Here is a 27,175-nt window from a genome sequence, read left to right on the forward strand (position 1 = left end):
AACAAAATAAGCAAATGAGCACAAAACCTTTAATGTTTTAAAAATAACTTCAATTATTTATATTAGTACAAATAGTTTGATTTCTTTTCTTTTTTACAAACACCAGCATGAAAAGGATTACAATAACAGTAGAAAATGACTGTGAAAAACATATCAACATCTTCTTTAAATGTCTGCAATTAAAAATGGCATTAAAGAATTACATTGCAAATAGTCTTTATCTGGAAAAGGTTCAAAAGAAGTATTGCACATAACAACTCCAAGTTAACTTGCAACATTTACCACATTCAAGTCTTAAAGTTCCCCTTCCTCCAAACAGGTTTGTATCACCTCCACAGACAGCAGAGATGAGGGATCAAGTTTAGTCAACAGTTCCTATTGGATGCTCAAAGTTCTGCACTGCCCGATTGGTTTAGTTAGTTTTTTTCTTTTTTTCTGTGCATCCTGCAGAGGGTTGAGTATATGGGGAGGTCTGGGAGAGTAACACACAGGAGAGGAGTGAGGTGAGGGGGGTTGAGGAGAGGAGTGAGGTGAGGGATGAGGTGGGGCTGGGGGTTGTCCTTAACAAATTATAGTTGAGAAACATTTGGTGCACAACCACAACAATTAATTTCAATAGCTAATTCATGTACTTATCATTTTCTTTTGTCATGCATGCTAAGGATTACCATAGGAGCTAGTTGGCAAGTTCAAGAATATATATTTTCAAATGTTAAAATACCTAAACACCAAACATCCATTCTTGTGATACGAGGCTCAACCTATGTATATAGGCCTGGGCCCAATTTGCATTCTTCTATAATAGTTCTACTCCAGCAATGGAGGATACCAAGACAGAGAAAAGTTACCATTCTCTAACTAGTATAGTCGTTCGACTAAGATAGCGATTCTCCAGGCCTCAAAACCAATCTATACTGACAACTTGTCCTGGCCATGCTGTAAGATCTGATGTTCAGAAGCGTCTAGAGTCGGATATGTGAGACCAGTTGAGAGAGCCTCTCTGATCTCCTCTCTGCAGGGTAGAAGTCGCGTCAACACAAGTGTGCACTACTCATAGTTGTAAAGATCCCTCAGCACTGAAATGTATAAAAAGCATAATTGAAAATAATATATATTGAAGTCACTTAACATTTCTCTTTTAAATGAAAATGTCCATATATGCAGATCTCTCTCAGTAACAAAAGTACAAAAGCTACCTTTCACAATGTGAAAAATTGAGGTATTGCAAAAAGGAGTTTTCCCATTTTGTGAAAAATGTGCCTAAAATGACTGTTGGAAAGAAAAGATATTTAGAAAAGTAGTGCATAATAAATGTTTTATATGTGCATGACAAAATAATTTAGCTAGAAAACACAGTACCAAAAATCAGCAGGCCGTGTATAAAATAATCTTATTTTTTTCATCTCTTTAACAGCAAATTCATCAAAAAGTGTTTTACTTCTAAAATGTTCACCCATCACACACACACACTCTACCCCGGGCCCTGGCAGGGAGGAGCTGGAGCACTAGCACGGCCGGGTCCCCCACCCCCACCACACCTCTCACTAGCGCAGTTCTGTCCATCTCACTAGCGCAGTTCTGTCCATCTCACTAGTGTCCTTCTCACTATCTCACTAGTGTAATTCTCACTCTTACTGGTGTCCTTCTCACTATCTCACTAGTGTAATTCTCACTCTTACTGGTGTCCTTCTCACTATCTCACTAGTGTAATTCTCACTCTCACTGGTGTCCTTTTCACTATCTCACTAGTGTAATTCTCACTCTCACTGGTGTAATTCTCACTATCTCACTAGTGTAATTCTCACTCTCACTGGTGTAATTCTCACTCTCACTGGTGTAATCCTCACTATCTTACTGGTGTATCTCTATACTTCAGCTTTCTCACTAGTGTAATTCTCACTATCTCACTAGTGTAACTCTCACCATCTCACTAGTGTAATTCTCACTATCTTACTTATCTTACCTCAGCTCTCACTAGTGTATCTCTCTACCTCAGCTGTCTCACTAGTGTCTCTCTACCTCAGCTCTCTCACTAGTGTATCTCTCTACCTCAGCTGTCTCACTAGTGTCTCTCTACCTCAGCTCTCTCACTAGTGTATCTCTCTACCTCAGCTCTCTCACTAGTGTCTCTCTATGTCAGCTTTCTCGCTATCTCTTTCTTTTTCAACTATCTCACTAGTGTATCTCTCTTACTAGTATTTCTCTCCATCTCAGCTCTCTCAACAGCGAATCAAGCTCCCTGCCACTTGGACCTCTGGGTAGGCCGGTAGATTTAGGCCTGAAGGACTGGAGTCCTCTAGGCTCAAACTGGAGCCCCATAACTCTACTTCCTGCGTTTAGCTTCTCAAATTTGCCGCAGTCCAGTCAGACATGTTTTCAGTAATAAATCAGAAACGAGGAGAGCAGCCCAGCCAAACAACTGACTGACTGACCGACCTTCTGTCTGTGTGACTGAATGACTGACCTTCTGTCTGTGTCTGACTGTGTGACTGACTGACTGACTAACCTTCTGTCTGTGTGACTGAATGACTGACCTTCTGTCTGTGTCTGACTGTGTGACTGACTGACTGACTGACCTTCTGTCTGTGTGACTGAATGACTGACCTTCTGTCTGTGTCTGACTGTGTGACTGACTGACTGACTGACCTTCTGTCTGTGTGACTGAATGACTGACCTTCTGTCTGTGTGACTGAATGACTGACCTTCTGTCTGTGTGACTGAATGACTGACCTTCCGTCTGTGTGACTGAATGACTGACCTTCTGTCTGTGTGACTGAATGACTGACCTTCTGTCTGTGTGACTGAATGACTGACCTTCTGTCTGTGTGACTGAATGACTGACCTTCTGTCTGTTTGTCTGACTGTGTGACTGACTGGCTGCATCTGTCTGTCCAACCGAATGACTGCCTGCCTGTGTCTGACAGCTCAACAGTAACCCACATATCCACTACCGTGTTCTCCAGTCTCCTCTGGGAGTCAGACTGCTGTTCCCCAGCCCAGGCCCATCTTTGGTTTGGTGTCCAGGGCCTGTCTGGCCGTAGTGGAGGACAGGGGGAGAGATCGTCATGGCCGAAACGAGAGAACAACAAAGAACGACCAAGAAACACCGAACAGAAATAGAAATGATCTACTACCGCATGGGCACCATCTTTGGTTCCTGAAAGCATCTGGCTACAAACTGAGCTGCAGTCTGGTCTGAGACGCACAGCTGCTGGGTGTTAAGAGATGCATGGAATAGGACACAGAGCAGGGACTGGAATAGTGGTAGTAGTAATAGTAATACTAATAATAATAATCTTCATTTATGCTTAGAAACACTGGCTGAGTTGGCTGGGCGGAGAAAGGGAGCGATAGAAAGGAAGAGATCGAAAGGGAGTAATAGAAAATGAGATATAGAAAAGGAGAGATAGAAAAGGAGAGATAGAAAGGAAGAGATAGAAAGGGAGAGATAGAAGAGGAGGGATAGAAAAGGGGAGATAGAAAGGGAGAGATAGGCCCCACCTTACCAAGGGTTGTTGATGACTACATCTGATCTCAACATCTTATCTTTTCCTGAAGGGGGCAGAACTGAACCAAAATATAAAAGGTGTAAAGAAAGGCTTTTGGGGACGACTGCATTCAAACATATCAGCACTTCTTCTCTGCTTGTAATCATGGTAAGAGCTAGCTAGGCCCAACTAGCTAATAACCATCTCCCTCTGCTAGCAGGGTCTTCCAAGCCCCTCTGTTCCTAGCTAGCGGTGCCCAGACCCCAGACCACTCTGCTACGAGTTAGTAGGGCCCAGACCCCAGACCCCTCTCTTTAAAGTTCCCCCAGAGACCCCAAAGACCCCCAGACTAGGTGGGGTGGATGGGGTCCAGACCCAAACTAGGTAGGGTGGATGGGGTCCTGACCCAGACTAGGTGGGGTGGATGGGGTCCAGACCCAAACTAGGTGGGGTGGATGGGGTCCAGACCCAAACTGGGTGGGGTGGATGGGGTCCAGACCCAAACTGGGTGGGGTGGATGGGGTCCAGACCCAAACTGGGTGGGGTGGATGGGGTCCAGACCCAGACTAGGTGGGGTGGATGGGGTCCAGACCCAGACTAGGAGGGGCGGATGGGGTCCAGACCCAGACTAGGTGGGATTTAATATCTCTATAGCGGCCGGCGCTCCGGCGCCATACATTCCCCTGGTATGAGGCTCTGAACTGCTTCTCCCTGACTCTGCTGTACTCTGCTGTACTTAAGAGGACCACACGCCTGATTGGATTACAAAAATAAGGAAGAGAAAAAGCAGTGTCTATAAAACAGCCTGTGCTGGCCCTGTAATTGTGGTCTTATGGGAGGATGTCTGTCAGTCAGTCAGTCAGTCAGTCAGTCAGTCAGTCAGTCAGTCAGTCAGTCGACGGTCTGTCTGTCTGTCTGTCTGTCTGTCTGTCTGTCTGTCTGTCTGTCTGTCTGGCCGCACGGCACGCTAGCAGCTAAGCTTGAGGTATTCGTTTTTGCACGTCAAAATCAAAATGGAGATAAAACCCAAATGCCTGTTGTTTAAAACCAATCATGTCAAGTAACATCAAATATTACTGTGGTCTCTGGAATAAAAATAAAGTACAAAACGGTTCAATGTTTAATCGCAGGGGAGAACCCGTTTTGTCTGTTTTCTTCAAACCAATACAGATTGAGCTTTGGTGAACACCGGTGGTTAGTGTATAGAGTCTGCACAGCCTCTACAGGGAGGAACGAGGCCTCGGCCTCTACAGGGTGGAATGAGGCCTCGGCCTCTACAGGGAGGAATGAGGCCTCGGCCTCTACAGAGAGTAACGAGGCCTCGGCCTCTACAGGGAGGAACGAGGCCTCGGCCTCTACAGGGAGGAACGAGGCCTCGGCCTCTACAGGGAGGAACGAGGCATCTCTCCTTTAACAACACCTGGAGCACACTGCATCTGCATCCCACCTGGACCCACTGCTGTCTAAGTCATGGTCAATCACGAGCCAATTCTATATTTCAGGGTGGCATTTGAAATAGCCAATCTGGTGCACTAATAAAAATATATAAAATCAACTGCATAAAATAAAGTTAAATTATATCTTTAAAATATATATTTATATATATGTATATATTAACTTCTAAATTAAAGTATTTCCAAATTAGAGCTAAAAGGAACCAGCAACAGAAAAGTGCATTTTTTTGTACAATGATTCTGCGACTCCTTACTCCCCTCCCCTCCTTGCCTCTCTCCTTCTCTCTTCCTCCGTCTTCCCTGCCCCCTCTTTCTCTCTCTCCTCCTCCTCCTCCTCCTCAGTTCCAGCGGAAGGAGATGTGCCTGGGCCGGTCCCCGCCCTCCTTCACCAGGGGCTTGTGGAACTCTCGTCCGGCGCGGGAGTGGATGGCGGCCCAGCAGTACTCACAGTAGTACTGGAGACAGGTCACGTTAGCGCAGAAGAACGGGGCGAACTTCCCCCCGCAGCGCGTGCCCTGGCACTCGTCACACAGCTGGTCGTCCAGAACGTATGGCTTCACTTCCACCTGGGGGGGAGGGGGGGGGGACACACACAGGGACACACACACGCACGCGGATGAGAGATCGGTCGCGCCGCAGACACACTGTAGCAGGGGGACGCAGCGCAACACAGAGGGGCTTGTGCTGCGCCGACTGTGTCCCGGTGATAAACGGCAGACATGGTCTCCTCCGGCTCTGGACAGAGAGCAGGGCAGATAAGAGAGCTTTATCTGGGCTCCACCGCGCTGCTGCTACCAGCACTGAGGGACTGGCAGGGAGGGAAGACAGAAAGAAGAGTGAGAAACCAAGAGAGGGATAGACTGATGTGAGAAGGAGAGAGAGAGAGAGAGAGAGAGAGAGAGAATGAGACAACAGACGAGAAGGAGAAAAGGGCGTGGGGTTAGAGTGAAACCCAGAGATGGAGAGATAGAGAGCCAGTAAAAAGAGAGAGAGGGAGACTTCCTCCCTCCCTCCCTCCCTCCCTCCCTCCCTCCCTACCCGTTTATCGATCTCTCCGTGCTGCAGCTGGACGAATCGGGCGCTGATAGCAGCGATGTAGCTCTGCTGATTGGAGAAGGCCACGCGCCCCGCCCCCTTGGGGTACTTGAGCTCCGGGTCGGTGTCGATCCCCGCGTAGCACACCCCCCCGTACAGACGGTCCATAATCATCGCCAGCTCCACTGAGACACACACGCACACGCACACACAGATACACACACGCGCACACACAGATACACACACAGAGGAAAACACAACATTTATATAGGTTATGATCATTATATAGATGCATGTGTGTGTTGAAATGTGTACGTCTCCGCATGCATGTGTGTGTGTGTGTGTGTGTGTGTGCGTGGGTTACCTGCACGGAGAGGGCGTGGCACCCCTCCTACGAAGATGGTCTTCCTGGGATCCAGGGGCTGGGAGCCGTCCATCACAAAGTCACTGTCATTCAGGTTCCAGGGCCGGATCTGGACCTGGGGAAGAAGGGATGGGGGGTTGAGACTTTATATACATATATATACATTAATATGAGAGAGAGAGAGAGAGAGAGAGAGAGAGAGAGAGAGAGAGAGAGAGAGAGTGATAGAGACCTAGAGAGGTAGTGAGAGACAGGCAGGGGGATGTAGAGAGAGACAGGGAGGGAGGTAGAGAGACAGGGAGGGGGAGGTAGAGAGACAGGGAGGGGGAGGTAGAGAGACAGGGAGGGGGAGGTAGAGAGAGAGGGAGGGGGGAAGAGAGAGACAGGGAGGGGGAGGTAGAGAGAGACAGGGAGGGGGAGGTAGAGAGACAGGGAGGGGGAGGTAGAGAGACAGGGAGGGGGAGGTAGAGAGACAGGGAGGGGGAGGTAGAGAGACAGGGAGGGGGAGGTAGAGAGACAGGGAGGGGGAGGTAGAGAGAGAGGGAGGGGGGAAGAGAGAGACAGGGAGGGGGAGGTAGAGAGACAGGGAGGGGGAGGTAGAGAGACAGGGAGGGGGAGGTAGAGAGAGAGGGAGGGGGGAAGAGAGAGACAGGGAGGGGGAGGTAGAGAGACAGGGAGGGGGAGGTAGAGAGACAGGGAGGGGGAGGTAGAGAGACAGGGAGGGGGAGGTAGAGAGACAGGGAGGGGTGGGTAGAGAGAGACAGGGAGGGGGAGGTAGAGAGACAGGGAGGGGGAGGTAGAGAGACAGGGAGGGGGAGGTAGAGAGACAGGGAGGGGGAGGTAGAGAGACAGGGAGGGGGAGGTAGAGAGACAGGGAGGGGGAGGTAGAGAGACAGGGAGGGGTGGGTAGAGAGAGACAGGGAGGGGGAGGTAGAGAGAGACAGGGAGGGGGAGGTAGAGAGACAGGGAGGGGGAGGTAGAGAGACAGGGAGGGGGAGGTAGAGAGAGACAGGGAGGGGGAGGTAGAGAGACAGGGAGGGGGAGGTAGAGAGACAGGGAGGGGGAGGTAGAGAGAGACAGGGAGGGGGAGGTAGAGAGAGACAGGGAGGGGGAGGTAGAGAGAGACAGGGAGGGGGAGGTAGAGAGAGACAGGGAGGGGGAGGTAGAGAGACAGAGAGGGGGAGGTAGAGAGAGAGGGAGGGGGCAAGAGAGAGACAGGGAGGGGGAGGTAGAGAGACAGGGAGGGGGAGGTAGAGAGACAGGGAGGGGGAGGTAGAGAGACAGGGAGGGGGAGGTAGAGAGACAGAGAGGGGGAGGTAGAGAGAGAGGGAGGGGGCAAGAGAGAGACAGGGAGGGGGAGGTAGAGAGACAGGGAGGGGGAGGTAGAGAGACAGGGAGGGGGAGGTAGAGAGAGACAGGGAGGGGTGGGTAGAGAGAGACAGGGAGGGGGAGGTAGAGAGAGACAGGGAGGGGGAGGTAGAGAGACAGGGAGGGGGAGGTAGAGAGAGACAGGGAGGGGGAGGTAGAGAGAGACAGGGAGGGGGAGGTAGAGAGACAGGGAGGGGGAGGTAGAGAGAGACAGGGAGGGGGAGGTAGAGAGAGACAGGGAGGGGTGGGTAGAGAGAGACAGGGAGGGGGAGGTAGAGAGACAGGGAGGGGTGGGTAGAGAGAGACAGGGAGGGGTGGGTAGAGAGAGACAGGGAGGGGTGGGTAGAGAGAGACAGGGAGGGGGAGGTAGAGAGACAGGGAGGGGGAGGTAGAGAGACAGGGAGGGGGAGGTAGAGAGACAGGGAGGGGTGGGTAGAGAGAGACAGGGAGGGGTGGGTAGAGAGAGACAGGGAGGGGTGGGTAGAGAGAGACAGGGAGGGGTGGGTAGAGAGAGACAGGGAGGGGTGGGTAGAGAGAGACAGGGAGGGGTGGGTAGAGAGAGACAGGGAGGGGTGGGTAGAGAGAGACAGGGAGGGGTGGGTAGAGAGAGACAGGGAGGGGTGGGTAGAGAGAGACAGGGAGGGGTGGGTAGAGAGAGACAGGGAGGGGTGGGTAGAGAGAGACAGGGAGGGGTGGGTAGAGAGAGACAGGGAGGGGTGGGTAGAGAGAGACAGGGAGGGGTGGGTAGAGAGAGACAGGGAGGGGTGGGTAGAGAGAGACAGGGAGGGGTGGGTAGAGAGAGACAGGGAGGGGTGGGTAGAGAGAGACAGGGAGGGGTGGGTAGAGAGAGACAGGGAGGGGTGGGTAGAGAGAGACAGGGAGGGGGAGGTAGAGAGACAGGGAGGGGTGGGTAGAGAGAGACAGGGAGGGGTGGGTAGAGAGAGACAGGGAGGGGTGGGTAGAGAGAGACAGGGAGAGACAGGTAGAGAGAGCAGGTGGTAGTACTGACCGGTTTGTCCTTGATGGTGGGACTAGACACACACAGGTAGAGTTTTCCATCCTCCTCGATGCAGGCGTCTATCAGAGCCTGCACAGAGCTCTCCTCCTGGAACAGTAGGAACGCATAGCCTGGGGCGGGACACAAACACACAAACAAACAACAACAACAATAACCAGAAGGGAAGGTTAAAGGCATGCTACCAGTCCGCTAGAGGTGTAGAATTGTCTGTCTGTCTGTCTGCCTGCCTGTCTGCCTGTCTGCCTGTCTGTCTGCCTGTCTGCCTGTCTGCCTGCCTGTCTGTGGTTGAGGGTGGTTGTTCTGGAGACGCCAGCTCTCCAGACTCACCTTTAGGAGGGAAGTAGGACTTGCTCTCGGCCTTGTGGGGCCAGTCCACAAACAGATGTCCGAAACGCCGGAAACTGGCTGTGATCTCATCTGAGGGAGAAAAACCCACAACACAACCATCAGACACAACCATTACTGTAACAACACCACTTAGTAACAGCACAACCAATACTGTAATAACACAACCATTACTGTAACGACTGTTCTTCTGCATAGTCTGGCCGCGTCCACCCTGCCCTCTTCACAGCACAGGTCTACTTGACTTCAGGACTTAATAAGGTACCGAGGTCATGCCTATTCCCAGTCACAAAACAAACTACAATCATGGAGGCTACTCGACAACTAGCCACTGGGCATTTATCTGGGGCTTGTAGTTCCATTGCATGTTTTGTTTCAGAAACATTATGATAAAATGTCATAACTCTGTGACAACTTGGTATCACAACTAGGGTGTCAACGTTAACGCGTTAACGCTAACCATTAATCTGGAAACTTAAACACGTAAAAAAAATTACGCAAATGAATCATATTACCAACTTTGAACCCAACTTCCAGATGCGAGTGTTGACCTGTGTGAATTACTGGAAGGATGTGAAACGTGTTTAAGATGTCAGCGCGTTTCAGTAACTCAACCAGGTGAACCCTTGCTGAGATACCACTATGACTGAGGAGAGAGGGGCTGAACGGAACATTGGGTTTGAAGAAGCTTCCAGATGGAAGTTTGGATGAAACCGAAGTTGTGTGCACATTGCAGTAATGTACAGTGTACTATGGACTGTAACTGTGTTTCCACCGATGCACGTTAAGTGAAAACCAGGCCAGGTCCAGCCTGGCTCATGGCTGATGGCCGTACTCTTGTTTTCATAGTCCTTCGAACCGCTTTGATTGACATCGACTGACAGCACTAATCACGACCAATGTTACTTTCAAGGCTTCGAGATATTTTCCTTCCAATCGTAACTGTGGAAGGAATCCGTAATGCGGGGTTAGACGGGCTACCTTCGTCGATGTCAGGGGGCAGGCCTCCGACGAAGACCTTGCGAGAGTAGCGCTCCACGCGCTCGCCGTTCTGGTGGGGGAAGCAGCCCCCGCCCAGCCCCGACACGCCCTGCTCGCCGCGCTCCTCGTCGGGGAAGCCGTCCTCCATGGGGAACAGGGAGGAGTGGCCTGGGGAGAGGAAGTGGGCGGAGTTACAGGCCACGTCATCGGAGGTCGGATGAGCGAACGAACACGGCAGCCAATGGAAACCAACACGGGTGAATGTGGTCATGTCACCATGCAGATGGACATGAAAATGATCTAGTATGGAATGGGACAGTACGCCAACGAACACAGCCTCCTGGGTGACCAGGACCAGTCCAGACACACACACACGCTTACGCTCACACACACACACACACACTCTCTCACACACACACACTCTCACACACACTCAAGCGCACACACTCACACACGCTCATGCTTACGCTCACACACACACACACACACACACACACACACACATACACACACACACACACACTCTCTCTCACACACACACACACACTCACACTCAAGCACACACACTCACACACACACTCACAAACACACACACACTCACACACACACACAAATGCACACACACACAAACGCACACACACACACACGCTCCCACACACACACAAACTAATACAAACACCAATGCCTGTGGCAGCAGTGTGAGCTGAGTTAAGCACTGGAGGTTAAGCCAGACCAGTCTTACTGCTGTTCCCAACACACACACACACACACACACACACACACACACAGACACACACAGACACACACAGACACACACACACACACACACACACACACACAGACACACACAGACACACACAGAGCTCTGGCTCTGAGCTGCCTTATATAAGAGAGTTAGCTCTCCCTGTGTGTGTCCTTCTCTCTCTGAGCTCAAACCAATGTGATCTGGACAACAACATCCCCACAGACCAAAGCTCTGAAACACTACACTGACTGGTGAGGGAAATACAATACACACACACGCGCGCACACACACACACACACACACACCACTATACAAACACAAATACACACACACACACAGACCACTATACAAACACACACACACACACATACACACACCACTATACAAACACACACACGCGCACACAGACAGACAGACAGACAGACACACACACACACACACACACACACACAGAAAGACAGAACGGCAGGCAGACAGAGAGACAGACACAAACACACACACACAAACAAACAAGCAGACAGAGTATCCCCGTCCCCGTGGAGGGTGGTGTGCGCGTGCGCTCTCTCAGAGCGCTGGTTTACCTCGTCTCCTCCCATAGTTCCTGGCTGCATGTGGAACAGGGCAGATCAACCATACATGACATCATCACATCACCACATCACATGGACAACAGCCTGGACGGCCGCTAGTGTCTTCATCAGCCTGTCTGTCTGCCTGCCTGCCTGCCTGCCTGTCTGCCTGCCTGCCTGCCTGTCTGTCTGTCTGTGTCTGCCTGTCTGTGTCTGCCTGTCTGTGTCTGCCTGTCTGTGTCTGCCTGTCTGCTCGCTACACCTCCATACACACAGGTGCATGCAATCACCACCCGGATGGACACTAGCTACATCAGCAAGGGGTGGATAGAATGCTCTCTGACATACCTGTGTGTGTGTGTGTGTGTGTGTTAGAGAGAGAGAGAGAGAGAGAGAGAGAGAGAGAAAGAGAGAGAACGAAATGTGTGTGGTTCTAAGGTGTCACCAGCTGGTGACCCTCAGCTTTGAATCCTGTGTGTGTGTGTGTGTGTGTGTGTGTGTGTGTGCGCGTGTGCGTGTGTGTGTGTGTGCGCGTGTCAGCTGGTGTGTAACCTCTGAATCCTGCCTATATTGGAGCACCATCTGCTCATCTCCCTGACGAGGTCATGTGACTGGGAAGGCGGAGCTCTGCTGAGCGTCCTGGAGGACGAGTGATCCGGTCACACGGACACAGCTCCCGCACTCGCCTGGGTACTATAGCACAAACCACACTTTACACTGAGACTGACACTCAACTGAGTGTGTGACTCAAGACAGGCTCGCTCCTCCCTTCCTTCCTCCCTTCCTTCCTCCCTCCCTTCCTTCCCTCCTTTCCTTCCCTCCTTCCTTCCCTCCTTCCTTCCCTCCTTCCTCTCTTCCTTCCTTCCTTCCTTCCTTCCTTCCTTCCTTCCTTCCTTCCTTCCTTCCTTCCTTCCTTCCTTCCCAGGTTAAACCCCTGACAGCTGTGTAGAGAACCACAGCCCCTCCACCCCTGTGAGTTAAGTGATGACGAGAGGTGGAAGGAAGGGGTGCATTTAGGGAGCCTGAAGGGGCTCATCTCACCGTTAGTCTGAGGTATGCTAGAGTCTGAGGTATGCTAAAGTCTGGAGTATGCTAGAGTCTGTGGTATGCTAGAGTCTGGAGTATGCTAGAGTATGTGGTATGCTAGGGCCTGGAGTATGCTAGAGCCTGGAGTATACTAGAGTCTGGAGTGTGCTAGAGTCTGTGGTATGCTAGAGCCTGGAGTATGCTAAAGCTTGGAGTATGCTAGAGCCTGGGGTACACTAGAGATGATTTAACAGGTCAGTGCTGTGATAGAGCCTCATTCTGCACCATCCTTCCTGGGAAACAACCTGCTACTAATCCAACTGTTAACATATGGCTGCTCTCACCCTCCATCCCTCCCTCCCTCCATCTGCTAGGATGGGTTAAGCTGTGAGAGGAGGGGAGGGGAGGAGGCAGGGAGGTGAAGGGGAGGGAGAGGAGGAGAAGAGGGAGGCCTGGTCAGACGTACCGTTGATAGGTAGAGGGTTGTCCCCACCTGGATGAGGGAATCCCAGGCGGCCTGAGGAGGAACCACAACAGAGAGGCTGTAACAGTAACACAGACACTAACAGAGACACACTGTGATAAAGACAGAGACACACTGTAACAATGTAACAAAGACCAGTAACAGAGACACACTGTAACAATGTAACAAAGACCAGTAACAGAGAGACACTGTATCAGAGACACAGTTTCGGAGACACTGTATCGGAGACACTGTTTCGGAGACACTGTTTCGGAGACACTGTTTCGGAGACACTGTTTCGGAGACACTGTTTCGGAGACACTGTTTCGGAGACACTGTTTCGGAGACACTGTTTCAGAGACACTGTGTATCAGTAGCGTATAGTATGTACTGTAACAATCCCCAGACATGGGTAAAGACGTGTGTGCTACACCAGCTAGGCTACCAGCAGAGCTATCATGAACACTAGCCAGCTATAGCTATAACAGTCATCTCTCATATTAGCCATTTAGGTAAAGGAGAAAATGGCTGTGTTATCCAGGTAGCTGCAGTAGCATCATCTGGGCTATCTCTAGCTGCAGTAGCATCATCTGGGCTATCTCTAACTGCAGTAGCATCATCTGGGCTATCTCTAGGTGCAGTAGCATCATCTGGGCCATCTCTAGGTGCAGTAACATCATCTGGGCTATCTCTAGGTACAGTAGCATAATCTGGCCTATCTCTAGGTGCAGTAGCATCATCAGGGCTATCTCTAGTTGCAGTAGCATCATCTGGGCTATCTCTAGGTACAGTAGCATCTTCTGGGCTATCTCTAGTCCAGTAGCATCATCTGGGCTATCTCTAGGTACAGTAGCATTATCTGGGCTATCTCTAGCTGCAGTAGCATCATCTGGGCTATCTCTAGCTACAGTAGCATCATCTGGGCTATCTCTAGGTGCAGTAGCATCATCTGGGCTATCTCTAGTGCAGTAGCATCATCTGGGCTATCTCTAGTCCAGTAGCATCATCTGGGCTATCTCTAGGTCAAGTAGCATCATCTGGGCTATCTCTAGCTGCAGTAGCATCATCTGGGCTATCTCTAGTCCAGTAGCATCATCTGGGCTATCTCTAGTGCAGTAGCATCATCTGGGCTATCTCTAGTGCAGTAGCATCATCTGGGCTATCTCTAGGTCCAGTAGCATCATCTGGGCTATCTCTAGGTCCAGTAGCATCATCTGGGCTATCTCTAGTGCAGTAGCATCATCTGGGCTATCTCTAGTGCAGTAGCATCATCTGGGCTATCTCTAGGTGCAGAGGAAAAGGGCCTGGGTAGCCAAATAGCTGCATCAGCGAGCATCATCCATGTTCAAAGTGTGCCAATGCCATACATTTTACATGGAGCCCCTGCCAGCCCTGTTCACGCACGCATGCACACACACACACACACACACACACACACACAGTACACACACACACAGTACATGCACGCACGCACACACACACACACACACACACACACACACACACACACACACACACACACACACACACACACACACACACACAGTACATGCACGCACGCATGCACACACACACACACACACACACACACACACACACACACACACACACACACACACACACACACACACACACACACACATACATACATACATACATACATACATACATACATACATACATACATACATACATACATACATACATACAGTGCACACACAGAGAGCCAGAGAGCAGTCTGTCAGGCTGGCTAGTTGGGCTGGATTGGGACCAGGGAGGTTACATGGTTTGGAAGCAGAAGAAGCAGCTAGCAAGCAGCCAGCGAGGGTGCTGCTGCAGCCAGAGGTAACTACTGTACAGTGGGTAGCAGGGCTGGGCCTGGTGCTTTGAACTAGCAGCTCACAGCTAGCAGCAAGCCACACAAAGCTAAGCTAACAACTAGGAGCTAACAGTTAGCAGCAAGCCACACAAAGCTAAGCTAACAGCTAGGAGCTAGCAGCTAGCAGAGGTGACGCTGGAGCCAGCCAACACACCATATTGTAACTTAGTCAGGGAACAGAGGTCTTTTTCCCCTCACAGAGGACAATGCTGGAAACCATTCAGACACTTCTGGCTACTGTAGCCAGATCTCCCTCTCTACCCCCCCTCCTTCCTTCTCTCTCCATTGAGGTTCTGTGGGGCGTGTGTGTGTGTGTGTGTGTGTGTGTGTGTGTGTGTGTGTGTGTGTGTGTGTCTGTGTGCGTGCGTGCGTGCGTGTGTGTGTGAAGGGCCGGGTTGCAAAGGCCCCAAACATGTCCGGCAAATTCACGCTTTTCTCTTCAATTAAAATTCAAATCAATTTCCCCCCCATAATTTATGGCGGGAAATCCATGGATTCCTGAATCAAGAACGAGAGTGAAGGGCAGTCTACCAGAGAGGCGTTGAGGACAGGAGATATGACAGGACAGGAGATATGACAGGACAGGAGATATGACAGTCATGTGAGCACATCTCTGATGCACCTTGCAGGAGAGACGTCTGCATCTGAGGCCGTTTCAAAAGCTTGTTAAAAGCTTGTCATAAGCTTGTTATAAGCCAACTTATTATGGAGCAGTATCAATGATTTGTAGAAATCAGTCAGTATGTAGAGCAATAATTCCCATAAACGGAAAATTCACTTCAAATTCTCAACTGAAGGGTTAGTCTTTCCAATATGAGGTTGCACGCTTCCTGGCTTGCTAGGAGTTGCCCCAGCCCACACAGTGAGTCAAGTCAAGTGGTCAGCCTAAAGAAGAGTCTCTGCCCCAACACCAGTACTGAAGCACTGGAACTGCCTTACTGATTGAGAAAGTTCGCAACTCGCCTCTCTAACCTTCTCTGGTTGGCACACAATGAGGGCACTGCTCCAGTCAACTGCTCCGCACGCACTGCACACATGCACCACGCACACACACACACACATGCACGTCGCGCACAAACACATGCACGCGCACACATGCACGCACACGGGCTGTGGGACACAGGGGAGAGCAGAGAGGAAGAGAACAGGATTAAAGGATGACAAACAAATAATAGGGAGATGACAGGACGATAAAGGCAGAAAGGAGGGGATGACAGAACGAGAGAGAGGGGGATGTGGGAATGAAAAAACATTATGTGATGAGCTAGCTACATGACCCTGGGTGTGTTGCAGTGCTGGGTTACATGGAAAAGGTGCGGCCGGGAGGCAGATAAACAGACCAAAAAAACAAACCACACCCAAACTGGACCATACTCTTTCTAACCAATCAGCACTCGAGTCTCTGCGTGGCTTAGAGACGCCCTACGCGGTGAAGACGTTAGTGTGTGTGTGAGTGTGAGTGCGTGTGTGTGTGTCAGGGTTTCCGTTAGAGAAAATTGGTACCGGTCAATGTGTCCGGGAAGATTAGACTTTTCCGGACAAACTGGAGAAATTCCGGTCATTATATAATATGCCTATTATAGGTGTTTGTCGCGGTGATTGGCCGTTGTGTAGCTTATATATGCCATTTATTGTCTTATTTCGCATCCATATGATTAAATGTGTGATAGGCTGTCATGATTCCATGCGCTAGGCCTATATGTAGGCTAATTGCACAGCCACAAAAATAGTCACCTTTGAATTGCGACTGTAGGCTAGAACATGAATGTTTATTTCAATTGCAGAATCGGATTTGAGGATGCAGGCTAATTGGTTTGGGATTCGCGACAGTAGCCTAATATGTGTTTACCAATTTCTCTTTCCAGTTTTACCCTTTTTATCAATAAAACAACGTCATTATAACCACGGACATGGCAGTAGGCTATGAGGATGAGGAGGACATAACTGTTGAGAAACAACTGATAGGCGGGCTGGGCTAAATAAAGAAATGCCACAATGCATGTCTAGATACTGTATATAACATTTTTATTTAAAAGTGCAAGAGGTTAGGCAACATGTAGGCTTCTCGTAACATTTTATTTTAAGGCCTACGGCTGCGCTGATTGGAATTCATAGGCTAAGCCTATAGTCTAATTTCAGCCTTTTATCAGATAGGCTAAAATATAACAAAACTCTGAAAATAAATATAGCCTACTAAAATAAAGTGTAAGAACTTACAACGTGCATAGGCTAATTTCCATTATATGATATTGATATTAATAGGCCTTTCCATTTTCGCCTCAAGCTCCGTACCTCGATCAGGCTATGGTCTCGCTTGCTATGGTGGCCCGCTAGCCTATAGGCAGGTTTATCTTACGGCTGTTTTTTCATCGCATAGGCCTACTAGCCAATAGCCTACACATTAACGGGACAAAATGAATTGGCCTATTCATTTTTTTATATTCAAAAGGAATCATAATATATGGAAATTTTATTTTAGCCTATTGTAGGCCTAATACAATTAGGGGGAATTATTTTGTCCGGACATTATGACCGGAGAGATTTTAATATATCGGACTTCAACAGATTTTTCCAGACAAAAAACGGTAATTACCGGCTAAGGGAATTCTGGTGTGTGTGTGTGCGTGCGTGTGTGTGAGACAGTATGTGTGTGTGTGTTGTTCATACTGCAGCCGGGTCATAGTAGGCGTGGCCTGTGGGGCCTAGCGGGAGGAGCCAGCTCAGCTGGAAGCCACTGTAGCTAAACTCCTCAACTGTGTGCAGGAAGCAGCAGGTTGATTAACAGAAAAGCAGAGAACAAATTTCAGTTGTTCGTCCCACATTAGAAATGTTGTTGCAGCGTATACTGTATGTTGTTCAGCAAAAGAGCCTTAGGATTTATTTTTATTTTTTAGCCAAGTCGTTGTTGAAGCTAACTCCAAACAGTACGGCCCAGTACCAGATCTGCTTTTAAGCCGAGCCACCATGGCCTTTGGAGTTATCCGGCACTGGACCACACCATCGCTGTGGTGCAGCTGTTCAGCTCTTAATGGACTGTATGTGGAGCAGCCATGCTACATCCTCTTCTCTTTACCCGGCTACATCATCCTGTCTCTCCACCCTCCTCCACCCACACCAGCCCTGCTACATCATCCTGTCTCTCCACCCTCCTCCACCCACACCAGCCCTGCTACATCATCCCGTCTCTCCACCCTCCTCCACCCACACCAGCCCTGCTACATCATCCTGTCTCTCCACCCTCCTCCACCCACACCAGCCCTTCTACATCATCCTGTCTCTCCACCCTCCTCCACCCACACCAGCCCTGCTACATCATCCCGTCTCTCCACCCTCCTCCACCCACACCAGCCCTGCTACATCATCCCGTCTCTCCACCCTCCTCCACCCACACCAGCCCTGCTACATCATCCTGTCTCTCCACCCTCCTCCACCCACACCAGCCCTGCTACATCATCCTGTCTCTCCACCCTCCTCCACCCACACCAGCCCTGCTACATCATCCTCTCTCCACCCTCCTCCACCCACACCAGCCCTGCTACATCATCCCGTCTCTCCACCCTCCTCCACCCACACCAGCCCTGCTACATCATCCTGTCTCTCCACCCTCCTCCACCCACACCAGCCCTGCTACATCATCCTGTCTCTCCACCCTCCTCCACCCACACCAGCCCTGCTACATCATCCTGTCTCTCCACCCTCCTCCACCCACACCAGCCCTGCTACATCATCCTGTCTCTCCACCCTCCTCCACCCACACCAGCCCTGCTACATCATCCCGTCTCTCCACCCTCCTCCACCCACACCAGCCCTGCTACATCATCCTGTCTCTCCACCCTCCTCCACCCACACCAGCCCTGCTACATCATCCTGTCTCTCCACCCTCCTCCACCCACACCAGCCCTGCTACATCATCATGTCTCTCCACCCTCCTCCACCCACACCAGCCCTGCTACATCATCCTGTCTCTCCACCCTCCTCCACCCACACCAGCCCTGCTACATCATCCCGTCTCTCCACCCTCCTCCACCCACACCAGCCCTGCTACATGATCCCGTCTCTCCACCCTCCTCCACCCACACCAGCCCTGCTACATCATCCTGTCTCTCCACCCTCCTCCACCCACACCTCAGCCAGCCAGCCGGCCTACTAGTCAATTAGCCACACATTCAACCACCCAGGTAACCAGTCAGTCAGTCAGGTCGGGCAACAGTAGAGTACACCCTGACCTTGTTCAGGTTCTTGTTTAGGTTCTTAGCATCAGTGCTTTTGATGGTGATTGTATAGTGGTTGTGTATAGTGGTTGTGTAGTGGTTGTGTAGTGGTTGTGTATAGTGGTTGTGTAGTGGTTGTGTAGTGGTTGTGTAGTGGTTGTATTGTGGTTGTGTAGTGGTTGGTGGTGGTTGTGTAGTGGTTGTGTATAGTGGTTGTGTAGTGGTTGTGTATTAGTTGGTGGTGGTTGTGTAGTGGTTGGTGGTGGTTGTGTAGTGGTTGGTGGTGGTTGTGTATTGATTGGTGGTGGTTGTGTAGTGGTTGGTGGTGGTTGTGTAGTGGTTGTGTAGTGGTTGTATAGTGGTTGGTGGTGGTTGTATAGTGGTTGTGTAGTGGTTGGTGGTGGTTGTGTAGTGGTTGTGTAGTGGTTGTATAGTGGTTGGTGGTGGTTGTGTAGTGGTTGTGTATTGGTTGGTGGTGGTTGTGTATAGTGGTTGTGTAGTGGTTGTATAGTTGTTGTGTAGTGGTTGTGTAGTGGTTGTGTAGTGGTTGTGTATAGTGGTTGTGTAGTGGTTGTATAGGGGTTGGTGGTGGTTGTGTAGTGGTTGTGTATAGTGGTTGTGTAGTGGTTGTGTAGTGGTTGTGTAGTGGTTGTGTAGTGGTTGTGTAGTGGTTGTGTAGTTGTTGTGTATAGTGGTTGTGTAGTGGTTGTGTAAAGAGGTTGGTGGTGGTTGTGTAGTGGTTGTATAGGGGTTGGTGGTGGTTGTGTAGTGGTTGTGTATAGTGGTTGTGTAGTGGTTGTGTAGTGGTTGTGAGGGAAGGTTTCTCACCTTTCAGGGTATCCTGCTCGGCCCTCATGATGTCGATGAGTGAGTTCTCCAGAGAGTGCATGTTGAAGCCGTCAAACGACCTGGTCCGCTCCTGACAACACAAAGAGATACACCTGCGTTAAAGACCAGCATTAGAGACCTGATACACCTGCGTTAGAGACCAGCATTAGAGACCTGATACACCTGCGTTAGAAACCGGCTTTAGAGACCTGATACACCTACATTAGAGACCAGCATTAGAGACCTGATACACCTACATTAGAGACCAGCATTAGAGACCTGATACACCTACATTAGAGGCCAGCATTAGAGACCTGATACACCTACATTAGAGGCCAGCATTAGAGACCTGATACACCTACATTAGAGGCCAGCATTAGAGACCCGATACACCTGCATTAGAGACCAGCATTAGAGACCTGATACACCTGCATTAGAGACCTGATACACCTGCATTAGAAACCAGCTTTAGAGACCTGCATTAGAGACCTGATACACCTGCATTAGAAACCAGCTTTAGAGACCTGATACACCTGGATTAGAGACCTGATACACCTGCATTAGAAACCAGCTTTAGAGACCTGATACACCTGCATTAGAAACCAGCTTTAAAGACCTGATACACCTGAATTAGAGACCAGCATTAGAGACCTGATACACCTGCATTAGAAACCGGCTTTAGAGACCAGCATTAGAGACCTGATACACCTACATTAGAAACCGGCTTTAGAGACCTGATAGATGGCATTAGAGACCTGATAGACGGCATTAGAGACCAGCATTAGAGACCGGCATTAGAGACTGGTATTTGAGACCGGCACAATGCAAATGTATGAGTTTCAGTTAGACACACGCACACGTTTCCATCCAGCTTTTTCAAAGCAAAATAGGCTACTCGTTTGTTTTTCCGATGGGCTTTGGTGAATATAATTAAAAGGCGGGGGGGGGGGGGGGGGGGGGGTGAAATATACCATGGTATTTTGGTAGATAGTATACCACACTGAAATTTCATGATGATACAACCAGCCACGAGACTGGCGGCATCCTCCAGCACCCCTTCCCCATAGGACAAACCGATACCAGGCCAGGAGCTGACGGATAAACACACTGGACACTGAGCTGCACCCAACCACACCACAACACACGCACGCACGCACACACAAATATACACCCCAAACACACACTCCTACTCCCTCACACTCAGGGCTGAAAATTAACACCTGCCACCGGCCAAATGCAGGTAAAATTTCCAATTGGTGACTAGATTTCGGAAGGCTATCTGAAAAATATATATACTTGGCAGGTAGATTTTTTCATCTACAGTCCCCTTGGCAGGTGACTCACCGTGAGCCAAAAAGTTAATTTTCACCCCTGCTCACACTTGGATCAGGACAGACTGTGTGTAAAAATAGGTGCGTTCCTTAGCATGCCTAGATTGTGGTGGATGCAGCATGAGTCATTTTCCATGCATGTCAGTATGTAGGCTAACAGCTGGGCTGCCGTCAGGTAGGTCTGACTCATCTGCTATTGTCAAACCAAACCTGTATGGCATGTTCAGCATGACCACCAGAGCTAGGTGGTGCTGACTACGGCGTACAGGGACTCAGGTCTAGATCCAGCTAGCTTTGTCTATACTACTACTACCACTACTACTACTACTACCACTACCACTACCACTACCACTACTACTACTACTACTACTACCACTACCACTACTACCACTACTACTACTACTACTACTACCACTACTACTACTACTACTACTACTGCACTACTACTACTATACTACTACTACTACTACTACTACTACTACTGCTGCTACTACTGCTACTACTACTGCTACTACTACTGCTACTACTACTGCTACTACTACTGCTACTACTACTGCTACTACTGTACTGCTGCTGTAAGCACTGCAGGGTTGTATTCTATAACCTTCTGCATACCAAAACACACACACACACACCTGCACACCAACTGGGACAAACTCAAAACAACATAAGGGCCTACTGAGTAAACCTACTCTACTCAACAAATGACTCAATAGACTCAACAATATAGCCATACTCAACAACTGCCTACTTAACAACATAGGCCTACTCAACATAGGCATACTCAACAACATAGCCCTGCTGAACAGCAGAGGCTGACTCCTGAACATAGTCGACTCTACTGAGCAATATATAAGCCTACTCAACCTACATTTCCCTATCTTTGTGAGCTTCAATGAATCTGGTTGTCATCGTTGCCTAGTTTAGGCAGCTAGGCCTCTATTTTAAGGATGATTTCTTGGTCAAAAACTATTTTCACAAGACGCTCTTGTAATCCCCAGACAGCTGTCGGCCATTCTAACCCCTCCCCTCTAGAGGTCAGAGTGATATGTCCAGCTGACCTGTCTCCATGACAAGGTGACACTGCTGCTGCTAATATGACAACGCTGTTGCTAGCTAGTCTGTTAGCCTGCTAGACACCAGTCCTCCCAACACAGTGGCGTAGCTCAACCAGAGCTGGTCACAGATGATGGGGATGCTACATAACAACCTTCAGTCAAGTTCTTCCTGCAGACGTGATCACCTGATGTAGGTGCATGTGTAGCCTACCTGCCCTGCCCTGCCCTGCCCTGATCTGCCCTGCCCTGCTCTGCTCTGCTCTGCCCAACCCAGCGCAGCTCAGCATATCCCAGCCCAGCCTAGCCTAGCATATGATACCCCAGCCCAGACTAGCCTAGCATATGATATCCCAGCCCAGCCTAGCATATGATATCCCAGCCCAGTCTAGCATACGATATCCCAGCCCAGTCTAGCATACGATATCCCAGCCTAGCCCAGCCTAGCATATGATATCCCAGCCCAGCCTAGCATACAATATCCCAGCCTAGCCTAGCATATGATATCCCAGCCCAGCCCAGCCTAGCATACGATATCCCAGCCTAGCCTAGCTTTTGATATCCCAGCCTAGCCTAGCCTAGCATATGATATCCCAGCCCAGCCTAGCTCATGATAGCCACGCCCAGCCTAGCATATGATATCCCAGCCCAGTCTAGCATATGATATCATAGCCCAGCCTAGCATGTAATATCCCAGCCCAGCCTAGCAGCATATCCCAGCCTATCCAAGCTCTGGCCCCAGCTCCTCCCCTTGACGCGGTCCCTTCTGGACCTAATCAATAAAACAGTTGAGTCTCCATCCATCCCTCTCCCCCTCTCCTCCATCAATCCCTCTCTCCATCTCCCCCACCCATCCATCCCTCTCGCCCTCTCCTCCATCAATCCCTCTCTCCATCTCCCCCATCCATCCATACCTCTCTCCATCTCCTCCATCAATCCTATCACCGTTTCCCCTGCAGAACAGGAGGAACCTTATGCAAGCCATCTTCATCTTAGCCCATCTGAATGGCATTATAAATTAGATGGCATTATAAAGGCCATATGTGTGTGTGCGTGCGTGTGTGTTTAACAGTTCCTAGGTAATGTCCCGGGTTATTAATAACCTCTGTAATCCAGGAAATCAATCTGCACGTACACACACACACGCATGCATTTAGACAGGACAGGTAGATTGATGCTGGGCCCAGTCCTCTCTGCCTAGTGTATTCTCCAAAGGGAGGGGGGGGGGAGAGATAGATAGATAGATAGATAGATAGATAGATAGATAGATAGATAGATAGATAGATAGATAGATAGATAGATAGATAGATAGATAGATAGATAGATAGATAGATAGATAGATAGATAGATAGATAGATAGATAGAGAGAGAGGGGGGGGTAGATATATATATATATAGAGAGAGAGAGAGGGATATAGAGAGAGGGAGATAGAGAGATAGAGAGAGAGATAGAGAGAGAGAGAGAGAGGTGGGGGGTGGGGCTATGGCGCTCCCAGCCTATTGGATAGCACGGTGCTCCTTGCCAGCCTACATGGTTGTGTTCCTGTATCTGGTGCACGTGGCTCACACCACTGTAGAGCAACGGACACATTAGTCACCAGGACCTTTTGGCCAGTAGTTCAACACCAGGCTGGCCAGCATCATGTGGATCACTGGTTCAGGACAGCACCAGGCTGGCCAGCATCATGTGGATCACTGGTTCAGGACAGCACCAGGCTGGCCAGCATCATTTGGATCACTGGTTCCCTCAAGTGAAAAAATAGAAGGCACTGTAATAAGGACTCTATGATCCTACAGTGTGTGTGTGTGGGTGTGGTGTGTGTGTGTGTGTGTGTGTGTGTGTGTGTGTGTGTGTGTGTGTGTGTGTGTGTGTGTGTGTGTGTGTGTGTGTGCGCGCACATGCAATAAAAGCACAGCACTATAGTGTAACCTAGTCTATGCACTAGGCTACCTGCTTTAAATCGCAAGCCTAAAATAGAAAGACTATAAATTGTTTAAACCCCTTTGTGAAACAATTCATTCCTACATAAGCAGAAATGTAAGGCAAGCCTAATTTCACAACAGTGTTTTGCAATGAGCCAGTCGACTAATATCTCTTCATGATCAATCCAATCTGTCCTTCAAATCCCAATGATGATTTTCACCATACTGCAAGAGTACACTGTCTCCCAACAGTGGCATGGGGTTTGTAGCCTATGGGGTTTGTAGCCAGACTAACAGATGGACATGGGTTAGGCCTACTGGAATGTCACAGAGTAGGCTAGGGGGTTCTAGAAATGACCTGGAATGTTCACGTGGAGTAACAAGGTGGTTCTAGAACTAACCTGGAATGTTCCGAGTAGAGTACCGGGGAGTTCTAGAACTGACCTGTAATGTTCTGAGTGGAGTACCTGGAAGGTTCTAGAATTGACCTAGAATGTTTTGGGTGTAGAACTGGAATGTTGTGAGTGGAATATGTGGGGGGATCTAGAACTGACTTGCAATGTTCTGAGTGGAGTACCTGGAGGGTTCTAGAACTGACCTAGAATGTTCTGAGAGGAGTACCTGGAGGGTTCTAGAACTGACCTAGAATGTTCTGAGAGGAGTAGCTATGGTTCTAGAACTCACCTGGAAGGGAAAGATGTTGTCACTGCGCCCCACGCTGTCGTCCATCCAGGACTTGGGGTTGAAGCCAGGGCTGGTCCTGGAGTACTTCTGAGATGCCACGTGGTTATTGGGGAAGGTCTTCTTCAAAGGGGAGATGGAGTTGAGGGGTGTCATGCCCCCGTTGAGCCCCCGGCGGTACTCCCGTCCCTGGGATCCGCCCCAGCCTCCGTACCCTCCCCCGGGACTCCAGGAGGTGGAGGAGGGGGAGGGGGAGGGGCTCTGGTAGCTGCCCCAGGGGGACGGGGGCTTGTTCAGGTTGTTGGGCAGGTGGGGCAGCTGGCTGAAGGCGGCGCTCCTGTGGGGGAAGGGGGGAGGGTGAGGGCTGGCCGGGGAGCGGCGGTGCTGCTGGTGCTGACTGTGGGGGTGCTGGAAGTGGGGGTGGGGCGGGGGGTGGTGCTGCGAGAGGGCCGGCCCGATCTGGGGGGAGAAGTTCCCTCCGAAGCCGGGGCTGACGTGGTGCGAGAAGTTCTGGAACAGCAGCGGGCCGTTGTTGGCGGAAGCGGCCGGGTTGAAGAAACTGACGTCCTCGTTGATGATGGTGGAGGGCGCCTGCGGGATGGCGGCAGACCAGTTGTTGAAGCCGGTCAGGGAGGAGGAGGAGGTGCTGGACTGGGCCGGGGTTCCAAGGCTGGACGTGTCCTGGTAGTCGAAGCCCGTCAGCACCGGGGACTCCAGGCGCAGCTTCTCCTTCCCGGAGCCGCCCTCAGAGGGGCTGCCGTCCGCCTTGCCCTCCTCCCCCCGCCCCACCTTCTCCAGCTCCGACATCAGCCCTGCCTCCTGGTGGCCGCCCGGGGACAGCTGCTGCTGCTTGTCTTGTGACTCTTGCATTTCCTGCTGCTGGGTCTTGGCCTTCTCAGAGCCCAGGATCTCATCCTGCATGATGCTGTTGTGGGCCGTGGTGGCGGGGAACAGCCAGGGAGAGCCGCCGGCCGTGCCATTCCCCGCAGCCGTGCTGCTGCTTATGAAGGCGGCTGGGCTCTGCGATGCATTCTGGTGGTGGTGAGTGGCCTGCAGGTGCGGGTGGATTCGGACCGGGAAAGCAGACTTGTTGCCAGTGTTGTTTTGTACTAGGACTCCGAACCCGTAATCCCCCATTTGTGTTAGCCCCGCACACAAATATGCTATCCCGTGATCGTTACGTCTGAAGAGTGGGAGACAGAGTGGACACTGTGAATTCACAATCCATTCAACGATCACTCAAATGAGCGGATATGTAACAGACCAGGATATCATACGTCATCTTCGGAACACAATAAGCCTGGATATTATGGTCGATAACACAGTCAAGGCGGCTACGAGATCACATAACGTTACGATGCTCATTGAGGCACAGCAGATCCTAGCTATAAGACAGCTCGCTGGCTTCATCTTTGGACAGCAATCTAATTATAACCCCGTGACGTTGCAGTAGAGCCCAGCAGGCAAGTAACGTTAGTGTGCTAACATGATAGCTTTTAGCAACCTCGCTATTAGATATATAGCTAGCTAGTCGACACTGCAGTGGAGTCACCATGTCTCTCGTTAACGTTGGCTAGCAAGCATTTAAACGACTACAGAGTCAGACCGACCGACCGACTGAATCAATAAAATGATGATGGGGTTGAGGGGAAAACATCATGTCTTTAGCGACCTTGCCTGACAGCTGTCAAAGTAGCTAGCTAGCTAGCTATGTCCCCTAGCCCTAGGCTCGAGCAGGCTGTGGACTCAACCCTTTAATTCTGAAAAATGATGACGACGTAGCTAACGTTAGACTATAGCTACCTATCCCTTTATGATCCTCGGCCATTGAGGCATTTCTCCAACAGTTTCTAAACCATCTACAATCCTACACCAATTTTCAAATCTAACCTTTAACGTAGTTACATTTCGTGACGAAGTCGAATAACCACGTTAACGTTTAGGGAGATTGGAAAATGTGTCAGCTAACGTTAGCCAGTTTGCTAGCTAACTGGCTCTTTGACTAGCTAGCCCAGCTAGCTGAAGGATAATATAATTGTTCACCTTCTCGTTGCTACCCTTGATCCAGGCGATGACTTAGTCGAGATCCGTCCTGTAGTTGGTTACGACACTTGATACAATTGTGACAGGCAAGCGTATGAAGCGATATGGTGGCTACCTCTTTGGCTTTTGGCTAATACTGTAACTGTAACGTTAGCTAGCTGGATAGCTTTTCTCTCCTCTCCTGACGTGTCCTGCTTGCTCAATGACACAACCCCCTCTCGAGCGAGCCGCTAACCTTGATTATGTATCAAAATAGATAAGCTACGTCATTGAATTCAATGTATAAAACGAAACCCGACAATAAACGCCTATTGAGCCTTATTCAGTCGGTTTCATTGTCTTGATAATTTCTCAGTTTTTCTCCTACA

The 27,175-nt window shown here is 50.1% G+C and overlaps 1 protein-coding gene across 1 annotated transcript; it reads right to left on the reverse strand.

Moving 5' to 3' along the window:
- On the reverse strand, nucleotides 1-27,175 carry cpeb4b (cytoplasmic polyadenylation element binding protein 4b). The gene is made up of 11 exons (XM_084442367.1): nucleotides 26,808-27,175; nucleotides 24,768-25,947; nucleotides 19,775-19,865; nucleotides 12,860-12,910; nucleotides 11,380-11,403; nucleotides 10,054-10,221; nucleotides 9,055-9,144; nucleotides 8,719-8,837; nucleotides 6,342-6,456; nucleotides 5,981-6,162; nucleotides 1-5,508 (listed from the first exon to the last, which is right to left on the reverse strand). Exons 2-11 carry the CDS (start codon nucleotides 25,899-25,901, stop codon nucleotides 5,281-5,283), a joined length of 2,202 nt encoding a protein of 733 aa, XP_084298493.1. The 5' UTR covers nucleotides 25,902-25,947; nucleotides 26,808-27,175; the 3' UTR covers nucleotides 1-5,280.

This window comes from Borostomias antarcticus (assembly GCF_949987555.1).
Source record: "Borostomias antarcticus genome assembly, chromosome: 1".
In the NCBI taxonomy this organism is placed as follows: domain Eukaryota; kingdom Metazoa; phylum Chordata; class Actinopteri; order Stomiiformes; family Stomiidae; genus Borostomias; species Borostomias antarcticus.